General features: G+C 36.1%; 3 protein-coding genes across 3 annotated transcripts in view; all 3 read right to left on the bottom strand.

Annotated features, from left to right (window-relative positions):
• Positions 1-114: 114 nt before the first annotated feature.
• On the bottom strand, positions 115-6,020 carry LOC107715106 (leucine-rich repeat-containing protein 39-like). The gene is made up of 9 exons (XM_016521165.1): positions 5,750-6,020; positions 4,907-5,012; positions 3,908-4,064; positions 3,688-3,824; positions 3,440-3,585; positions 3,176-3,326; positions 871-887; positions 494-636; positions 115-360 (listed from the first exon to the last, which is right to left on the bottom strand). Exons 1-9 carry the CDS (start codon positions 5,989-5,991, stop codon positions 290-292), a joined length of 1,170 nt encoding a protein of 389 aa, XP_016376651.1. The 5' UTR covers positions 5,992-6,020; the 3' UTR covers positions 115-289.
• An 898-nt stretch (positions 6,021-6,918) lies between these two features.
• LOC107715053 (tctex1 domain-containing protein 1-A-like) lies at positions 6,919-8,990 on the bottom strand. The gene is made up of 3 exons (XM_016521096.1): positions 8,985-8,990; positions 7,370-7,681; positions 6,919-7,178 (listed from the first exon to the last, which is right to left on the bottom strand). The coding sequence occupies exons 1-3, from the start codon at positions 8,988-8,990 to the stop codon at positions 6,954-6,956; spliced, it is 543 nt and encodes a 180-aa protein (XP_016376582.1). The 3' UTR covers positions 6,919-6,953.
• Positions 8,991-9,643: 653 nt separating this feature from the next.
• The window catches only part of LOC107715105 (lipoamide acyltransferase component of branched-chain alpha-keto acid dehydrogenase complex, mitochondrial-like), a 9,918-nt gene continuing 4,485 nt past the window's right edge, over positions 9,644-15,076 (bottom strand). The window contains exons 6-11 of the mRNA XM_016521164.1: positions 13,466-13,724; positions 12,066-12,232; positions 11,913-11,990; positions 11,648-11,839; positions 11,467-11,538; positions 9,644-10,229 (exon numbers count right to left, since the gene is read on the bottom strand). Coding sequence (XP_016376650.1) covers positions 10,062-10,229; positions 11,467-11,538; positions 11,648-11,839; positions 11,913-11,990; positions 12,066-12,232; positions 13,466-13,724 — 936 coding nt within the window. The 3' untranslated portion in view covers positions 9,644-10,061. The remainder of the gene's footprint in view (positions 10,230-11,466; positions 11,539-11,647; positions 11,840-11,912; positions 11,991-12,065; positions 12,233-13,465; positions 13,725-15,076) is intronic.

Genomic DNA, 15,076 nt, shown 5'->3' with positions numbered 1-15,076 from the left:
ACTGCCATTCCCACAGCCAATTAGAATAGAAATCTCAACAGCCTTTTTAAAACAAACAAACAAGCACAAGTGTAGGACACATATGCTTCATTTTATTTCATCAGTGTTTATAGATTTTTGCTCATCCACAAACATTAGTTACGACATACTAGCAGGAAGCAGCAACTCCAACAAACAGCATAAAAGACAACACATTTAAAAGACAAGAAGTTCTCTTCATAGAACTTGGCATGATGGACCGGAAGATCAAGCCTGAAGGCGGACGAGCAGACAGAAGCCAGCATGCAAATTACAAAGACGATGCTGTCTCTGACACGCCATCCAACGTCACATTTAGCACTGATGTGAAAGTTTGGGATCCTGCAAGAAACATTCAATGCAGAAGTTGGTCGTTAAGAGGCTTTCAAGGCTTTAATTTCTTTATTTATGCAACATTTTATGATAAAGTTCTGCTAACAGTTTTGCACGCAATACATATTGAGTACGGTATAACCTCTTTTCCGGGCCTCTTGGATGTAGAAGTGCATGAAGTCACGACCAAACATCTCCCTGTCATTCTCTTCTTCATCTACATTCTCTTTTAAATCAGGAAGCATCACATCATATGTCAAAGGATTGTCTCGGAAATTCACAAACCTGCAGAATGAGAATTTTAAGCTTAGTAATTGTAATAATTTGTCAAATGCGCAAGTATACAGACACAAATGCTTCACTGGTGTTTTGCAACTCCGTCCAAGAAGTATTTGCATTCCCATACTTGCATGAAATAGGTTTCAGGCTTTCCTATAGAATCACTGTTTTGCTTTAATTAAGCTTTTTATTGGTCCCCAATGAAGTTCTACAAATTGAACACAGTACTTTGGTGCTTACCTGAGGTTACTCATGCCCTCCATAAGTGGAGGATTCAGATTCATGCATATAGAAATGTTATATGTGGCTTGAATATTTCTTAATAAATGAATTAATATGATAATTGACAAATCTGGAAGTGAATTAATGAATTATGACTGGTGTCAAACAGATTTTTAGCTACATCAGTTAAATTGCCTCAGTCAGATAGAAAATGTTACTATTTACAAAATAGCCATATTTTGCATTCTAAGGACTTGATATAAATATAAGTTGATATAAGTATCAACTTGATATAAATATATGTAATTATTTTACTTTAAAGACATTCGGAACCTAAAAAGTGTATTTTAAAATTAAACTCTGTATCCTTCTGTCATATAGTCAACATGAAATATTAAGGTACAGTCTGAGGTGGTTTTAAGGGTCATGTAATTAAAAAAAAAAAAGTAATAAAGAGAAATCAAATTAATTGTACATTTATGTTTAGAACATTAGTGATCATCTCTGGTTAAAAGTTACATTTTGATTATTCCTAAAAGAGTTTTGTCCCATGTCTCGGTGGCAGACTTTGAAATTTTATGTTGTTATATTTAAAAATCTTCTCTCCTGTTTTAAACAGCACTGTATTTGAAGATAATTTGGCTAAACACCTGAAGAAATGTAACTCTAAGGAGAAACCAAAACCTGTATGTATAAATAACTCCATTTACCCTTATTTTTTGAGTGATGTTTTTCTACATTAAAAATTTTTTACAAATCCATGTGGCATAACGCAATGCTTGTTGTGTAAATGACACTGCTATGTTTGATTTGTTTATATTAGATTTATTATGTGAAAGACATCAATGCTGGTTCTGCAAGTGAAGATGAAACCATAGAGGAGGTGATCGTATTGCTTATGAGAGCATGTGTATCTAAATTTCATGGCTTTAAAGAATAGATATGTGCTTAATAATGACGCATCAATGCAGATAACCATCGCTGAACGATCTAAAGAGGAACTGGATGAGCTGATTGTGAAACTCAAAACTGCACTGAAAGGCAACTGTCACTTGAGTTTTATCACATGACTTAAATCTGGTTATATCATCTTTTTATGTAATTATTAATGGATTCGTACATGTTTGCCTGTTCCCTCAGGACTAAATACCAAACTTGTTGAAAACACACTCTCACATTCTGCTCTTTATGAGCCTCTAAATGACCCAAAGAATGGAGATTCTGCCTTTAAACACCTCAAGCAACAGGTAAATTACTCTAAAACTGCCAAACCACACATACTATATAAAAAGTCTTTGTTTATCCTTATTTTCAAGAAATGTTACCCGGTTTCACAGGCCTCGATTCTTGGAAACATGGAGGTTTTGGAATTGCTCAGCCCAAACAGATGCTACATAGAGTTTGGAGCAGGGAAGGGAAAACTGTCCCACTGGATTCACATCGCTCTTAAAGCAGCTGAAAATGTCCATTTTTTACTTGTGGAAAGGTCCAGTACTCGCTTTAAGGTGTGGTGTCATTCACATGAAGCTATTCTTTCCTCAAGTACAGGAAAAAATATTGTTCTTTCTACTGGAAAGTAAGGTTACATTTCAATTTCATGTCTTTTTAAGGTAGATGGCAAGCACAAAAATGCAGGCTCAACTTTTGATAGGCTTCAGGTTGATATTCAGCACCTTGATTTATGTGAGTTAGCTTCTTAAACTAGTCCTAATGATCTTAATCTTAAGCTTCATCTTCTCATAAATAAGATTTGTTCTTTGTACCTTTCAGGGAATGTCCCTCTTCTGAGAGAAAAGGGACTTCCTGTTATTGGTGTTGGGAAGCACCTGTGTGGTGCAGCAACTGGTAGACAAGATTTCAATAAACATCATTACGGTATCAGTACTACAAGATTGAGTTTTGTCAACTTGTCTCCACAGATCTGGCCCTTCGGTGTTTATTTGAGCACAGCTGCTCCGACGAAGATGATGAACCTCCAACCAAGCGTGTAAAACTCCATCAGAATGAGGGTGCTTGTGATGATATTAAGCCTGTTCCCTCAACCGAAGTCAGGGAAACTGGTAAAAAGCTCATAGTGTCAGGACTGGCTATCGCTCTTTGCTGCCACCACCGTTGCGACTGGAGACACTATGTGGGAAAAGAGTTCTTCAGGCAGAAAGGTCTTGGACCGGAAGAGTTTGCTGCCTTTCAGCGCATGTCGAGCTGGGCCACATGTGGGATGAGAAAATTTGGCTCTAAGATAACAGAAAAACCAAGCGAACATAAAAGAGATGAAGAGGAAGAACATGAGATGAGCGAGGAAGCTTTACCAGATACCCTCAACGGGTGAGTTTTCTGGCTCCATAAGTGGAGGAATGTCTCGTAGTTTATTTTTGCTCAGAACTAGTGTGTCCAGACTTTGCATGCGACTGATATTGTCTGGCAGGTACTCTAGTTCATTTCTTGGGAGCCACAGGGTGTGAAGTTTATCCATTCTAGATTAAATTGGGATATAAAGTTCATAGGATTTATTACAAAATCTTGGTTCTATTAATAGTACATTGAAAGAAAAAAAATGATCCGAAGTTGCTTGTAGTTTAGTTTTTACCTGTGAATATCTTCTGGCAAACTTTCCAACTTGTTGCTGCCCATGTCTAGCCACTCTAGAGAAGGAAGGTTGACCACACAATCTGGAATGGTGGTGAATTGGTTCATGGAGAGGTCCAAGTGATACAGGTTCTTTAGATTGCTAAGCTAAGGAAATTAGATCAAAGCAAGCACAGGTGGTAGGTATATATAGAGTTTTAAAGACAAAATATGACGTGTATATATACACCTGTTCAATGTTATTGATACCCGAGTAGGCAGCCCATCCAGATCTTCGTTCATTGCAAGTTCCAGTTTCTCCAGATTTTCACAACAGCCAAGTTCTTCTGGTACATGGCTTACTCTGTTATAGCTCAACAACAGCTCTCGTAACCGAGTTAGTTTGCCTGTTATTTAGAAGAGCGTATCAGAGTTACTTCAGCTAAAGAAAGTCAAAGTTTGTACAGGTGACACCCATTTTTTTACTGACCAATCTCTTTGGGAATCTCTGTGACTGAATTACGAGACAAGTCCAAGACTATGAGGCTTTCAAAGCTTGAGATGAACTGTGGGATTTTTTGAAGTCCTATTCGGTGTAACTGCCATTCTTGGATCTGTGAGAGTTGGACCAAAGCTGGAGGAAGAGTCTGCAAAAAGAGTGGAAACAGTGGAAACCAAACACTCAATGCAAAAAATAAATAAAATAAAACTTATTAAAGTCGATAGACCGTTAAATCTGCAAATATGTGAGCAGTTTGATGGATGTTTTAGCCAATTAAAACTACTAACTCTTTCAGAAGTCAAGGGTTATCCAATCCTGTTCCTGGAGGGCCACCTTCCTGCAGAGTTTAGCTCCAACCTCCATTAAACACACTTGAACCACTTAATCAAGGTCTTCAAAATAGGTCTGGTCGACTTGAAGCTGTGCTTCACAGACTGATTTGTTTATGACATCAAAGTACCACGAGAGCGATTCGAAAGCAAGGAGCCATCTGCTCTCATGGTACTTTGATGTCCTACACTGATCGGTGTGTGTAGCGCTGCTTCAAGTCAAACACACTTTAAATACCCAGGCAGGTGTGTTGGGGTAGGTTGAAGCTAAACTGCAGGAACCCCAGAAGCAGGATTGGACACCTTTGCTGTAAGTCCTGCCCCAAACCATATCCTTAGCCCAAGGGGGTCCAGTCCTGTTCCTGGAGAGTCAGTGTCCTGCAGAGCTTCAACCCTAGTTAAACATACCTGATACAACTAGTCAAGGTCTTCAGGAGGTAAATTCTGTGGGAATGTGGCCCTCCAGGAGAAGGATTTAACACCTGTGCCAAGTGTAGGTCACTTGGGCACAAGTCCATTCACCACCCCTTTAGGACAAGACCTATTTGTATTAACAAATCAATCATGCACCTTCCTCTCTAGTTGACAGAATTTTTTTTAAAATTCTAATTTGAAAGTAGCAACAAATTCACAAAGTACAAGTCACAAAATGCTTTACCTTCCACTCCTCTTTTTCAATCCGCAGAATGACACGTCCTTCCTCCGTCACAACTTTTTCCTTTAGCTTGGCCAAAGTGATACGATCCTCCCAGGCACCTGTCAACCTACGCCAAAGAGTTTGAACTATTCAATATCACAGGATAGACAAAAGCATAGTCTGTGCAGTGGTTCTCAACTGGTTAATTCTTCAGAGTCTAGATTTTACATTTGACATCAAGTGATGACCCAATGTGGTACCAAACCCGTAAATCACATTTGATGCAGTATGGTTTGTATCTTCTTTTACCATGCATAGTTTAGTTCTTGGTTTTCAAGGGATGAGGTCATGTCAACTTTCCATGTTGTCAAATTTGACTAGCTTCTACCAAGTAACTGATGAACCATAGAGTTCGTGTGGACGCTTGAACATTGATGTTGAAAAGTATTTTGTTATCTTAACCATGAATTTATGGTTAGTGTGGTCACACTTTATTTGAAGGTCCGATTCTCGCTATTAACAAACCATTAACTACAACTTTTGCCTCAAACGCCTAATTTGCTGCTTATTAATAGTTAATAAGGCAGTTGTTAAGTTTAGGTATTGGGTTGGATTAGGGATGTAGAATATGGTCATGCAGAATATGTGCTTTATAAGTACTAAGAAACAGCCAATATGTTAATAATAGGCATTCTAATAAGCAACTAGTTAATAGTGAGAATTGGTCACAATATTAAAGTGTTACCTTTAGTATTTGCACTTAGAAACCTTCCTTTTTAGGTCACGACCCACCAGTTGAGAACCATTGCTTTAAAATAAGTAATTATATGCTTCCCATGGTATACATGACAGTAATGGACGTACCTACCCACTGCTCTCCTGTCTCTCTGCTCTCTCTCTTTCTTAAGTTCATCTTTGCTTTTCTTTATCCTGGTTTCCCACAGAGACTTGATAGAGTTCACTGTCCCACAGCATACCTTGACCCCCGTCATGATGATACAGAGCGCCAAATACACACACATTATGCTAGGGAAGCAGATAAGCCATTTTACCGGCCAAGAAAATGCATGCGCTGCTTGTTGTTTTGGTTTGATATGATAGAGCATATTTGAATTAGTACTATGTATATGATAAGCTGTGATTGACATTGAAGAAACTGTGAGAAGGTTTGAATTAGCTTGTGCTTACCACTCTCATTGGGTCATATTGTCTTGGTTTGATATGATAGAGCATATTTGAATTAGTACTATGTATATGATAAGCTGTGATTGACATTGAAGAAACTGTGAGAAAGTTTGAATTAGCTTGTGCTTACCACTCTCATTGGGTCATATTGTCCTTCCAGCACCATATTTTGGACCATATTTTTACATGGTTAGCTCCCATTTGATATGGAGACGATAGTCACCAATGCTGCACCAATGGTATAATTCTTCTGACAATTTCAATAAGTGTGATCTATGTCGAAAGAATAGGCTTTGAAGTAATGATCCGCTCAGTGTTTGTTACAGGGTTTCCCTCTTGAAGCGTAACTCCGGCCAGTGTCTATATTTAACCCGAGACAACACTGAATAGTGTGGTCACATGTTACAGTTGGCACAAGAGCAGCTGTCCACTTTTGCATACTTTACCACACCAGACATGCATTTAAGAATAGAGCGACATAACCTGATTAACAATGATGCCTAGGACCATTTCAAAACATTGCTGTTAGATATGTATTTGTAAATTGTGGCTGCTGCTCTAGTAGAACGTTTTTAATGTTAGGCTATACACTGAAATAAAAAAATGGTGTACAGACAATTTTCACTCGGAAGTTGCTAGTAAATTTGACAATTAGAAACAGAAACAGCAAGTAACACTGAATTAAACATGAAATTCTGAAGCAGAGAAAGACTGAAATAGTATTTTCATGTAAAACATACTCCAATATCTAATCTTTAATTAAAACCTTTTTTTGACATTTAAAATTTTCACATTTTCCAGAGTATTTACTACAACTATACATATGCATAGCTTACTTTACACTTCAATTCCAGTTGATCAGTTACGTAGTTGATCAGTTACACTACTCTTTATACACTGCAAACAAGATGCAAACAGCAAATAAGGATCTGTTTTTATAGATATATTCAGTGAACGTGTCTGAACTTGGACTCCAGATGGCTCTACTGGAGCAGTTCACCACCGAGTCCTTCAGCTGCCCGATGGCCACATAACAGACCAGCTTATATCGATCGTTCAGCAGCTTCTTTACAGCCGTCTTAATGCAGTCAGACAGTTCCTTGGAGATGTCTGAGCATGAGCGGTTTTATAGATATATTCAGTGAACGTGTCTGAACTTGGACTCCAGATGGCTCTACTGGAGCAGTTCACCACCGAGTCCTTCAGCTGCCCGATGGCCACATAACAGACCAGCTTATATCGATCGTTCAGCAGCTTCTTTACAGCCGTCTTAATGCAGTCAGACAGTTCCCTGGAGATGTCTGAGCATGAGCAGCTGTACTCGACAGTCTCCAGTCTTTCATCAACAATGTGTTTGATTATTTCATGAGCTCGGTCAGTGGAGAAGCGTCTTTCTGGGATGGTCTGGTAGTGGATGAGCTGCTCGTCTCTGTTTGATGGGAACTTCTGGCCTCTTGGTTCCTTCTTAGTTGTCCAGGTTGAGGTGCATCTCCTCGGGATAGGGATCTGTGATGATGTCCTGCTCTTTCGTTGAAGGTCTTCCTTGGACATTTTCCATCTTATGGTGCTTTTGCTTTTCTCTTGTGGTCTCTTCCACTGTTTCTCCTCTTTCTTATGTGAATAGATAATTTAATTTGTTAAAGTCATACAGTATGAATTTGCTTGCTTCTCTTTCCCCCATGGTCACCATTTATTTGATCAGGAATACAGTAAAAACAGTAATATTTTACTGTAAAAAAAAAGAAGTTGAAAAATTGTGCTGCCTAATATTTTTGTGGAAACCTTGATACATTTTTCAGGATTCTTTGATCAATAGAAAGTTAAAATGAACAGCATTTATTTGAAATAGAAATATTTTGTAACATTATATAAATGTCTTTACTGTCACTTTTGATCAATTTAATGTGTCCTGAATAAAAGTATCTTAAAAAATAAAAACTTACCGACCCCAATGCATATTAATTACAGATCGAATAGGTTTGTATTGGTTAATTTGATTGATTTTACATGAATGTAAATGAAGTCAGATTCTTTTAATTAAAAAAAAAAGAATGTTAAATCATATCTGCTATCGTATCTAATAATATTGTTTGTTTAAAATCAATTATCTCAGATTAAATCATAGTTTTTCTCATTCAGTTGCACCAAATATAAGTTGAAAAATTGTGCTGCCTAATATTTTTGTGGAAACCTTGATAAATTTTTCAGGATTCTTTGATCAATAGAAAGTTAAAATGAACAGCATTTATTTGAAATAGAAATATTTTGTAACATTATATAAATGTCTTTACTGTCACTTTTGATCAATTTAATGTGTCCTGAATAAAAGTATCTTAAAAAATAAAAACTTACCGACCCCAATGCATATTAATTACAGATCGAATAGGTTTGTATTGGTTAATTTGATTGATTTTACATGAATGTAAATGAAGTCAGATTCTTTTAATTTAAAAAAAAAGAAAGAATGTTAAATCATATCTGCTATCGTATCTAATAATATTGTTTGTTTAAAATCAATTATCTCAGATTAAATCATAGTTTTTCTCATTCAGTTGCACCAAATATTACACCATACATGTATAGTTACATTTAAGTTACTTTACATTTAAATTATTTAAGTGGGCATAGTTTTATAAGAAATCTATAATCCTGATGTCAGATTGTTCTGTTAATGAAAAATAAATACATTCAAAACATTTAATTTGCCAGCGTTTATTGTCTTATATAATATTTTCAATCCATTTATTCAGATTAAATCAATGTTTTTCTACTTATTCATTTGCCCCAAACTTTAAACCATATATTTATGGTGTAATGTTACATTTATTTGATCACTTTTAGTCTTACAGTAAACCTAGAACACAATTAATCCTGTTTCATTCAAATATTTTTGAGGCATCTAAGAAAGTCTTACCTGCATGTTCTTTCTGTAACAGATGCTTATCTAAACCGCTTTTAGTTTGTGCCGAAGGGATGGAGGCACCAGGCTTTAAAATCGAAGCGGAGAATGAGACACAAGCTCCACCCCCCGCTGAAGCTCTGTTTGACTTGTCTAAGGATCATAAATCTTATAAGATTTACCAGCTGTGCTCATTCCGGCTCCAGTTCAACCGTGTTTTGAGATGGAATAGTAACACTGCTTACTGTGGAATATTATCATTTAAAGAGCAGTCTGCAAGCGGTTCCTCAAATGTATCATTTATTAAAACGCTTTCCTTCGTATTTCACACACTCACACAACAATCCCTCAAGGAAACTCCCATTATTCATGAGTGGCAGAACATTATGCTCCAACAAGAATCATCACACCAGAGAAGATGAGAGGACGCATCAGTACAGATTCCCCACAGCCAGTTTGAATCACATATATTTCCATTGTGCTTTAAAAACGCTTGACTGGAAAGAAAAGCAGCACTGAAAAAATAAATAAAAAAAAGAATTATATTTTGCTTCAAGAAATGTATTTTTTTTAAGGAATAGCAATATTTGAAAAAGTCACAGTAATAATAATAATAATAATATTAATAATAATAATTCTACAAAATATAATTTCTTTTTTATTATAATTTTTTCAGGTGACATTTTCATGAGACGAACCCAGACTATTTTTAAATGTTATCCACTAACAAATGTCACTTTTAAAAACCCTTGTGCAACGCCATTGGAGATTTTACAGTATGTGGAAAGTTCATTTACAAAAACATCACGGGTACGTTTTCATATTGCTACACTGAGTTCATATTCTCTAACATTCAACAATACACAATACGCTCTGGTAGATGTAACATCTGATGTCAGTAAGGCAACAAGAGGAAAAAATTAAGAAGAAAAACAACAAAACACCAGTTATTAGCTTCATGACGTTGTGGAAATGTTCTTCAGTCATGATGGAAACCAATGGCTCAAACAGCTCAGTGCCCCAGTAACGAAAAATCTTTAGTGTCGGGAGACTGAGTCAAACATCTAGATGTGCTTGGAGGAAGTGTGCTTTCTATTTCAGATCCAGGACCATGGAAGCGGGGTTTTCCAGGTACGATCTCCACAGGTTGGAGAAACGACACATGGTGGCTCCGTCGATGATCCGGTGGTCGGCGGACCAGCTCACGTTCATGATGTGCGCTTTCACTACCTCGCCCTTGTGGTTGAATCGGGGCAGCACCTGTGGAGAACGCAAAAAAAAAAAGATCATGTCACTTTAAAAATTGGGCTCCGTTCTCAAATCTAGTGTGCTGCCTTGGTGCCTCTGTAGGCAGCATACTAATTGAAGCATACTAACTGAAATAAAACCTAATAAGAGACTGATTTGCAAAGTTCTATACAGGCAGGCATAAAAATTACACTGTTCGTAATCGATTCCAATTGAGTTTAGCATTAGCATGTTGCTAAGCCAACTGTACAATACGGTAGCATTTGTTAAATACATAACTATAATGCAAACAAATAGTGTAAAATTAATTAGACTGAACTACTTTTATTAATATTGTACTAAGTAAATAATTATGTAAATTTGCCATGTTGGCTTTGTAGGACATTTTGTATTTTTTATATGGACCTTGTTGCAATGCATTATGGGATTGGCTAAGCATACATGTGATTCTACCTTCAATCTTGGCCAAAATGAAGTGCATCTAAAACCTTTTTTTTTTTTTTTAAAGCGGGTTGGAGTGTGCCTATGTTCACAAACGTCTACAAAGTACGAAAAGACGTTACGATGCTAGCATGGAAAATTGCATACTTAAGGATGTCGCAAACTAGTACACTAGTATCGGAACATACTACATTAATGAAAAATTGTATCACTACATAGTGTAAAATTTTATCTCTGTTGCTAACAGTGGATAATTAGCAAACCTGTGGAAATTTGTTCTCCGACATATTATAATTTGTTATGCGCTAATCCTAATCTTGCACACTACATAGTGCAATTTATATGTGACCCTGGACCACAAAACCAGTCATAAGGTTACATTTTTCGAAATTGAGATTATCTGAAAGCTGAATAAATAAGCTTTAAATTGATGTATGGTTTGTTAGGATAGGACAATATATGGCCGAGATACAACTATTTGAAAATCTGGAATCTGAGGGTGCAAACGAATCTAAATATTGAGAAAATCGCCTTTAAAGTTGTCCAAATGAAGTTCTTAGCAATGCATATTACTAATCAAAAATTAGGTTTTAATATATTTACAGTAGGAAATTTACAAAATATATTCATGGAACATGATCTTTACTTAATATCCTAATGATTTTTGGCATAAAAGAAAAATCAATAATTTTGACCCATACAATGTATTTTTGGCTATTGCTACAAATATACCCCAGCGACTTAAGACTGGTTTTGTGCTCCAGGGTCACATATGTAAAATGGAATTTTAGCACAAAACTTTACACACCTGGATCTTCCCAAGAGCACCGATGGCAACCTCGGGCGGCAATATGACCGGCTTTGCATAGGTTCCTCCAATCTTTCAACAAAAACAATAACGTTAATGTTACGTCATTTCCATGCATAGCTATACAATTAGCACTACATCACGGGAGCAAGCAAAGGTCAACCTGCAGTTCTCAACTTACCGATCCAATGTTTGAGAGCGTGAACGTTCCCCCCGTGAGGTCAGCGGTCCCCAACTGCCCTGCCGCTCCCAACGTCTGCAGGCGGTTGAGCTCCACTGCGAGTTCAAAGACGCTGAGCATCTGTACGTTCTTGACGTTGGGTACCAGAAGACCTTGATTGGTATCCATCGCCAGTCCAATGTTATGAGCAGCCTGGAGGAGGACGACCATTTAATCTGAACCTCAATTTCATCTGAAATATCTTTATTATAGATGGAAACATTACCTTATAGGTGATATTTGTGCAGTTTTCATCCAAAGAAGAGTTGAGAATGGGAAAATGGAGGAGACCAAGAGATGCTGCCTGTTTGTGAAGAAGATAGTTATATTAAAACCAGGTTTATTTTGAGTTTTTTAACCCCACAAATCACTTTCATACCTTGATGAAGAACGGCATGTAGCTGAGCTTCACTCCTCGCGACTCTGCCAGGCCTTTTAGCTCGGAGCGCAATCGGACCAGCTGGCTCAGATCCACTTCGTCTTTGAAACCAAAGTGAGGGATCTTCAGGGCTGCTGACATAGTCTTAACCATTGCCTTCTGAAAGCCTTTGTTTGGAAAGAAAAAAATCAATAAAAATTGTGCTGTTCACACTTAATTTCAATTTTATGTTAGCATGCTGCTAAGCTAACTGCGCATTACTATAGTGTGCAATACAATACAAAAATATTGTGTAAAATTAACTACATTGAACTACTAAAATGAACCATGGTTTTATTATAGTAAAAATGTAGTAACCATGTTTTTTGGCATATTGATTACTATTTGTATAACCACAGTTTTACTACAAACACCATGGTTAAACTATGGTTAGTGCAGCAAAACTATGGTTCATTTGTGGTTTCTTGGTTTTATTTGTAGTAAAACCATGGTTAATTTTCGTAAGGTCAGAATGTATTATGTGATTTAGTAAGTGTGCAAGTGATTCTGCCTTAGAGCAAAATAAATACAGTAGAAAAAGTCTTAACTACTGCCCTCTTTATTTAAAAAAAACTAAGGTCGTGCAAATTGTGCTGTTCAAAACTGATTTCAATTGAGTTTAATGTTAGCATATTGCTAAGCTAAATGCGAAATGCTGTAATATGCATTAAAATACATGACACAAAAATTGTGTAAAATTAACTAGTTTATTTATTAATATTTTACTTTACTGAGTGAATAATTATGTAAAGTCGTCATATTGGCTTTGTCGGTCATTCTGGTTTTTATACGCTGAACTTGGCACAATGCATTATGGGACTGGCTAAGCATACACGTGATTCTGCCTTAGAGCCAAAGTTTACCGCTTACATAGTTTTAACCACTGCCTTCTGAAAGCCTTTGTAAGAAAAATGTAAATAGCGCTGTTCACAATAGATTTCAAGTGATTTTGAGTTTATCGCTAACGTGTTGCTAAGCTAATGTTAAAATGCATAACACAAACGAAAATTGTAAATGACCTATATTTAACTACTCTCATTAATATATTTCTGCACAGAGAGAACAATTACGTAAGATCATCATATCGGCTTTGATTACACTGACCTTGTCGCAATGCATTATGGGATTGGCTGACCATGCATTTGATTCTAGTCTTAACCATCACCTTCGGAAAAGCTTCGTTAAAATAAAAAACTTTAAATGTTTAAATTTCATTAAAAATTTGAATTCTGCTTTAGAGCAAAAAGTTACTGCGGACAAAATTTTACCCATCGCCTTCTGAAAAACTTCGTTAAAAGATTTTCATTCAACATTTCAGTGAGTGAATCAACTTACAAATCGAAACACACAAGCAAACAAACCTTTAATGGGTTCAGTGTGGTCTTTGCCTGTGAAAACGGGTTTAGGGATCGCAGGAGTGGGTACACTAGGTGGAGTCATCTTCTCTTTGGGCTTCGCAGCTGGAGCCGAAGGTGCTGCGGCCGCAGGAGGGGGAGGACGAATCTCCTGGAAGGGCGCTGGGGGTAAGATGGCCCCCGTCTGTCCGGCTATGAAGTTCAGGATGTCTTCTTTGAGAATGCGTCCATCTTTTCCAGTGCCGACGACTTCACTTAATTTAATCTGTGAAGAAAATATTTTAATGCAGATGGACCATTTCTGTGAATTTCGTTATGGAGAAACAGCATAAAAATCCTTAGTAGATCCAATTTGCTACACACCTCCCCCTCCCCCTCCTTGTGGCCATAGCAACGACTCTAATTTCTCCAACTATGTGATGCTGACAGGCTAGCCATTTATCTAACGCTCTTCAAAGAGGATGTATGACCGGCGTCTATATAGAAACAAGGTACATCTCATGACCCTGATTTATAGGGCTACTGCACTGCCTAGCAACTTCCAGTGCTGTGCAAGAGTTCATGACCCCTGATGACAATAACTAAAGATCACCTCCAACCACTGCTGACGCCACGCACTGTTTGATTTCTGCAGGCCCCCCTACCCTAACATCCTACGTTCAAATCTACTTTAAATGACCCTATAATGCTTTGGGAGAAATCGAACATTCAGTGGGAAATGATATATGGCAGGGCTTGATTTAATGCCTCAGGATTTGATTTTTTTTCATTCATAATGTGATGTATTTCTGAGTTTCTGAGAAACAGAATAATAATAATAATAAAAATAGTATTATATACATATATTTTCCATTAAATATCCTGATCAATTGCATTGGATTATGAAAAAACTTCAAAGCTATGGTCTTCATGGAAGACACACAAATATATATATATTTTCATACATTATATATATAATCATATTTTAATTTTATAATGTGATTCAGTTTTGTTACTGTCAACTAAAGCTACTATATACAGACATTTTTTTTATCTAATAACACTAACAAAGTATTTTTATATAATACATATATTTTTCTTTTATGATTAAAAGTATTTCTGAGTTAAACAGAATATTCAATGCAAAGGAAATGTTGAGGAAAAAACAACTATAATATAATTTATATGACTTAATATTATATATGGTTGTATTTTATTTTTATAATGTAATGTACACACTTTTACCTAAAACTTAACTACAAATATTAAAAATCATTTTTGTTATTTGAAATAAAGCTAAATTGACAAAATATAAATATTAGATGAGAAACTTAAAAGTAAAAACGTAAAAATTAATTGGCAAAATTGACTTGGCAACTTACTGAAAATAAGTTTAAGCACAAAAATTACTCAAACTGAAATTAGAATTTCAGTTAAAAAAGGTAAATAAAAATATTTTTAAAAGCAAAAACTATTAATGACAACAGCACATAACAAAATAACTAAAACTTAAATTAAAATTAAAATCAAAACTGAAATTACAAAAAATAAAGCAAATTCAAAATATTAATAAACACTATAATAATATTTAAATACTAAAATAACACTAGATGTATTACAAAGTTAATTTATATACAT

The sequence above is a fragment of the Sinocyclocheilus rhinocerous genome, unplaced genomic scaffold (genome assembly GCF_001515625.1).
Source record: "Sinocyclocheilus rhinocerous isolate Xijiao unplaced genomic scaffold, SAMN03320098_v1.1 scaffold509, whole genome shotgun sequence".
NCBI classification, from domain to species: Eukaryota; Metazoa; Chordata; class Actinopteri; order Cypriniformes; family Cyprinidae; genus Sinocyclocheilus; species Sinocyclocheilus rhinocerous.
This window is presented reverse-complemented; position numbering and strand designations above follow the sequence as displayed.

Bases quoted from the DNA above. Each gene is read 5' to 3' on its own strand.
- LOC107715106 (XM_016521165.1), bottom strand. From the start codon at position 5,991: ATGCTCTATCATATCAAACCAAAACAACAAGCAGCGCATGCATTTTCT. The intron at 4,065-4,906 runs GTAAAGCATTTT...CTCTTTTTGCAG, and splicing joins TTGAAAAAGAGGAGTGGAAG to ACTCTTCCTCCAGCTTTGGT. The intron at 3,586-3,687 runs GTATCAATAACA...TAATTTCCTTAG, and splicing joins TGGATGGGCTGCCTACTCGG to CTTAGCAATCTAAAGAACCT.
- LOC107715053 (XM_016521096.1), bottom strand. The intron at 7,179-7,369 runs ATCTCCAGGGAA...TCATGCTCAGAC, and splicing joins ACAGCTGCTCATGCTCAGAC to ATCTCCAAGGAACTGTCTGA.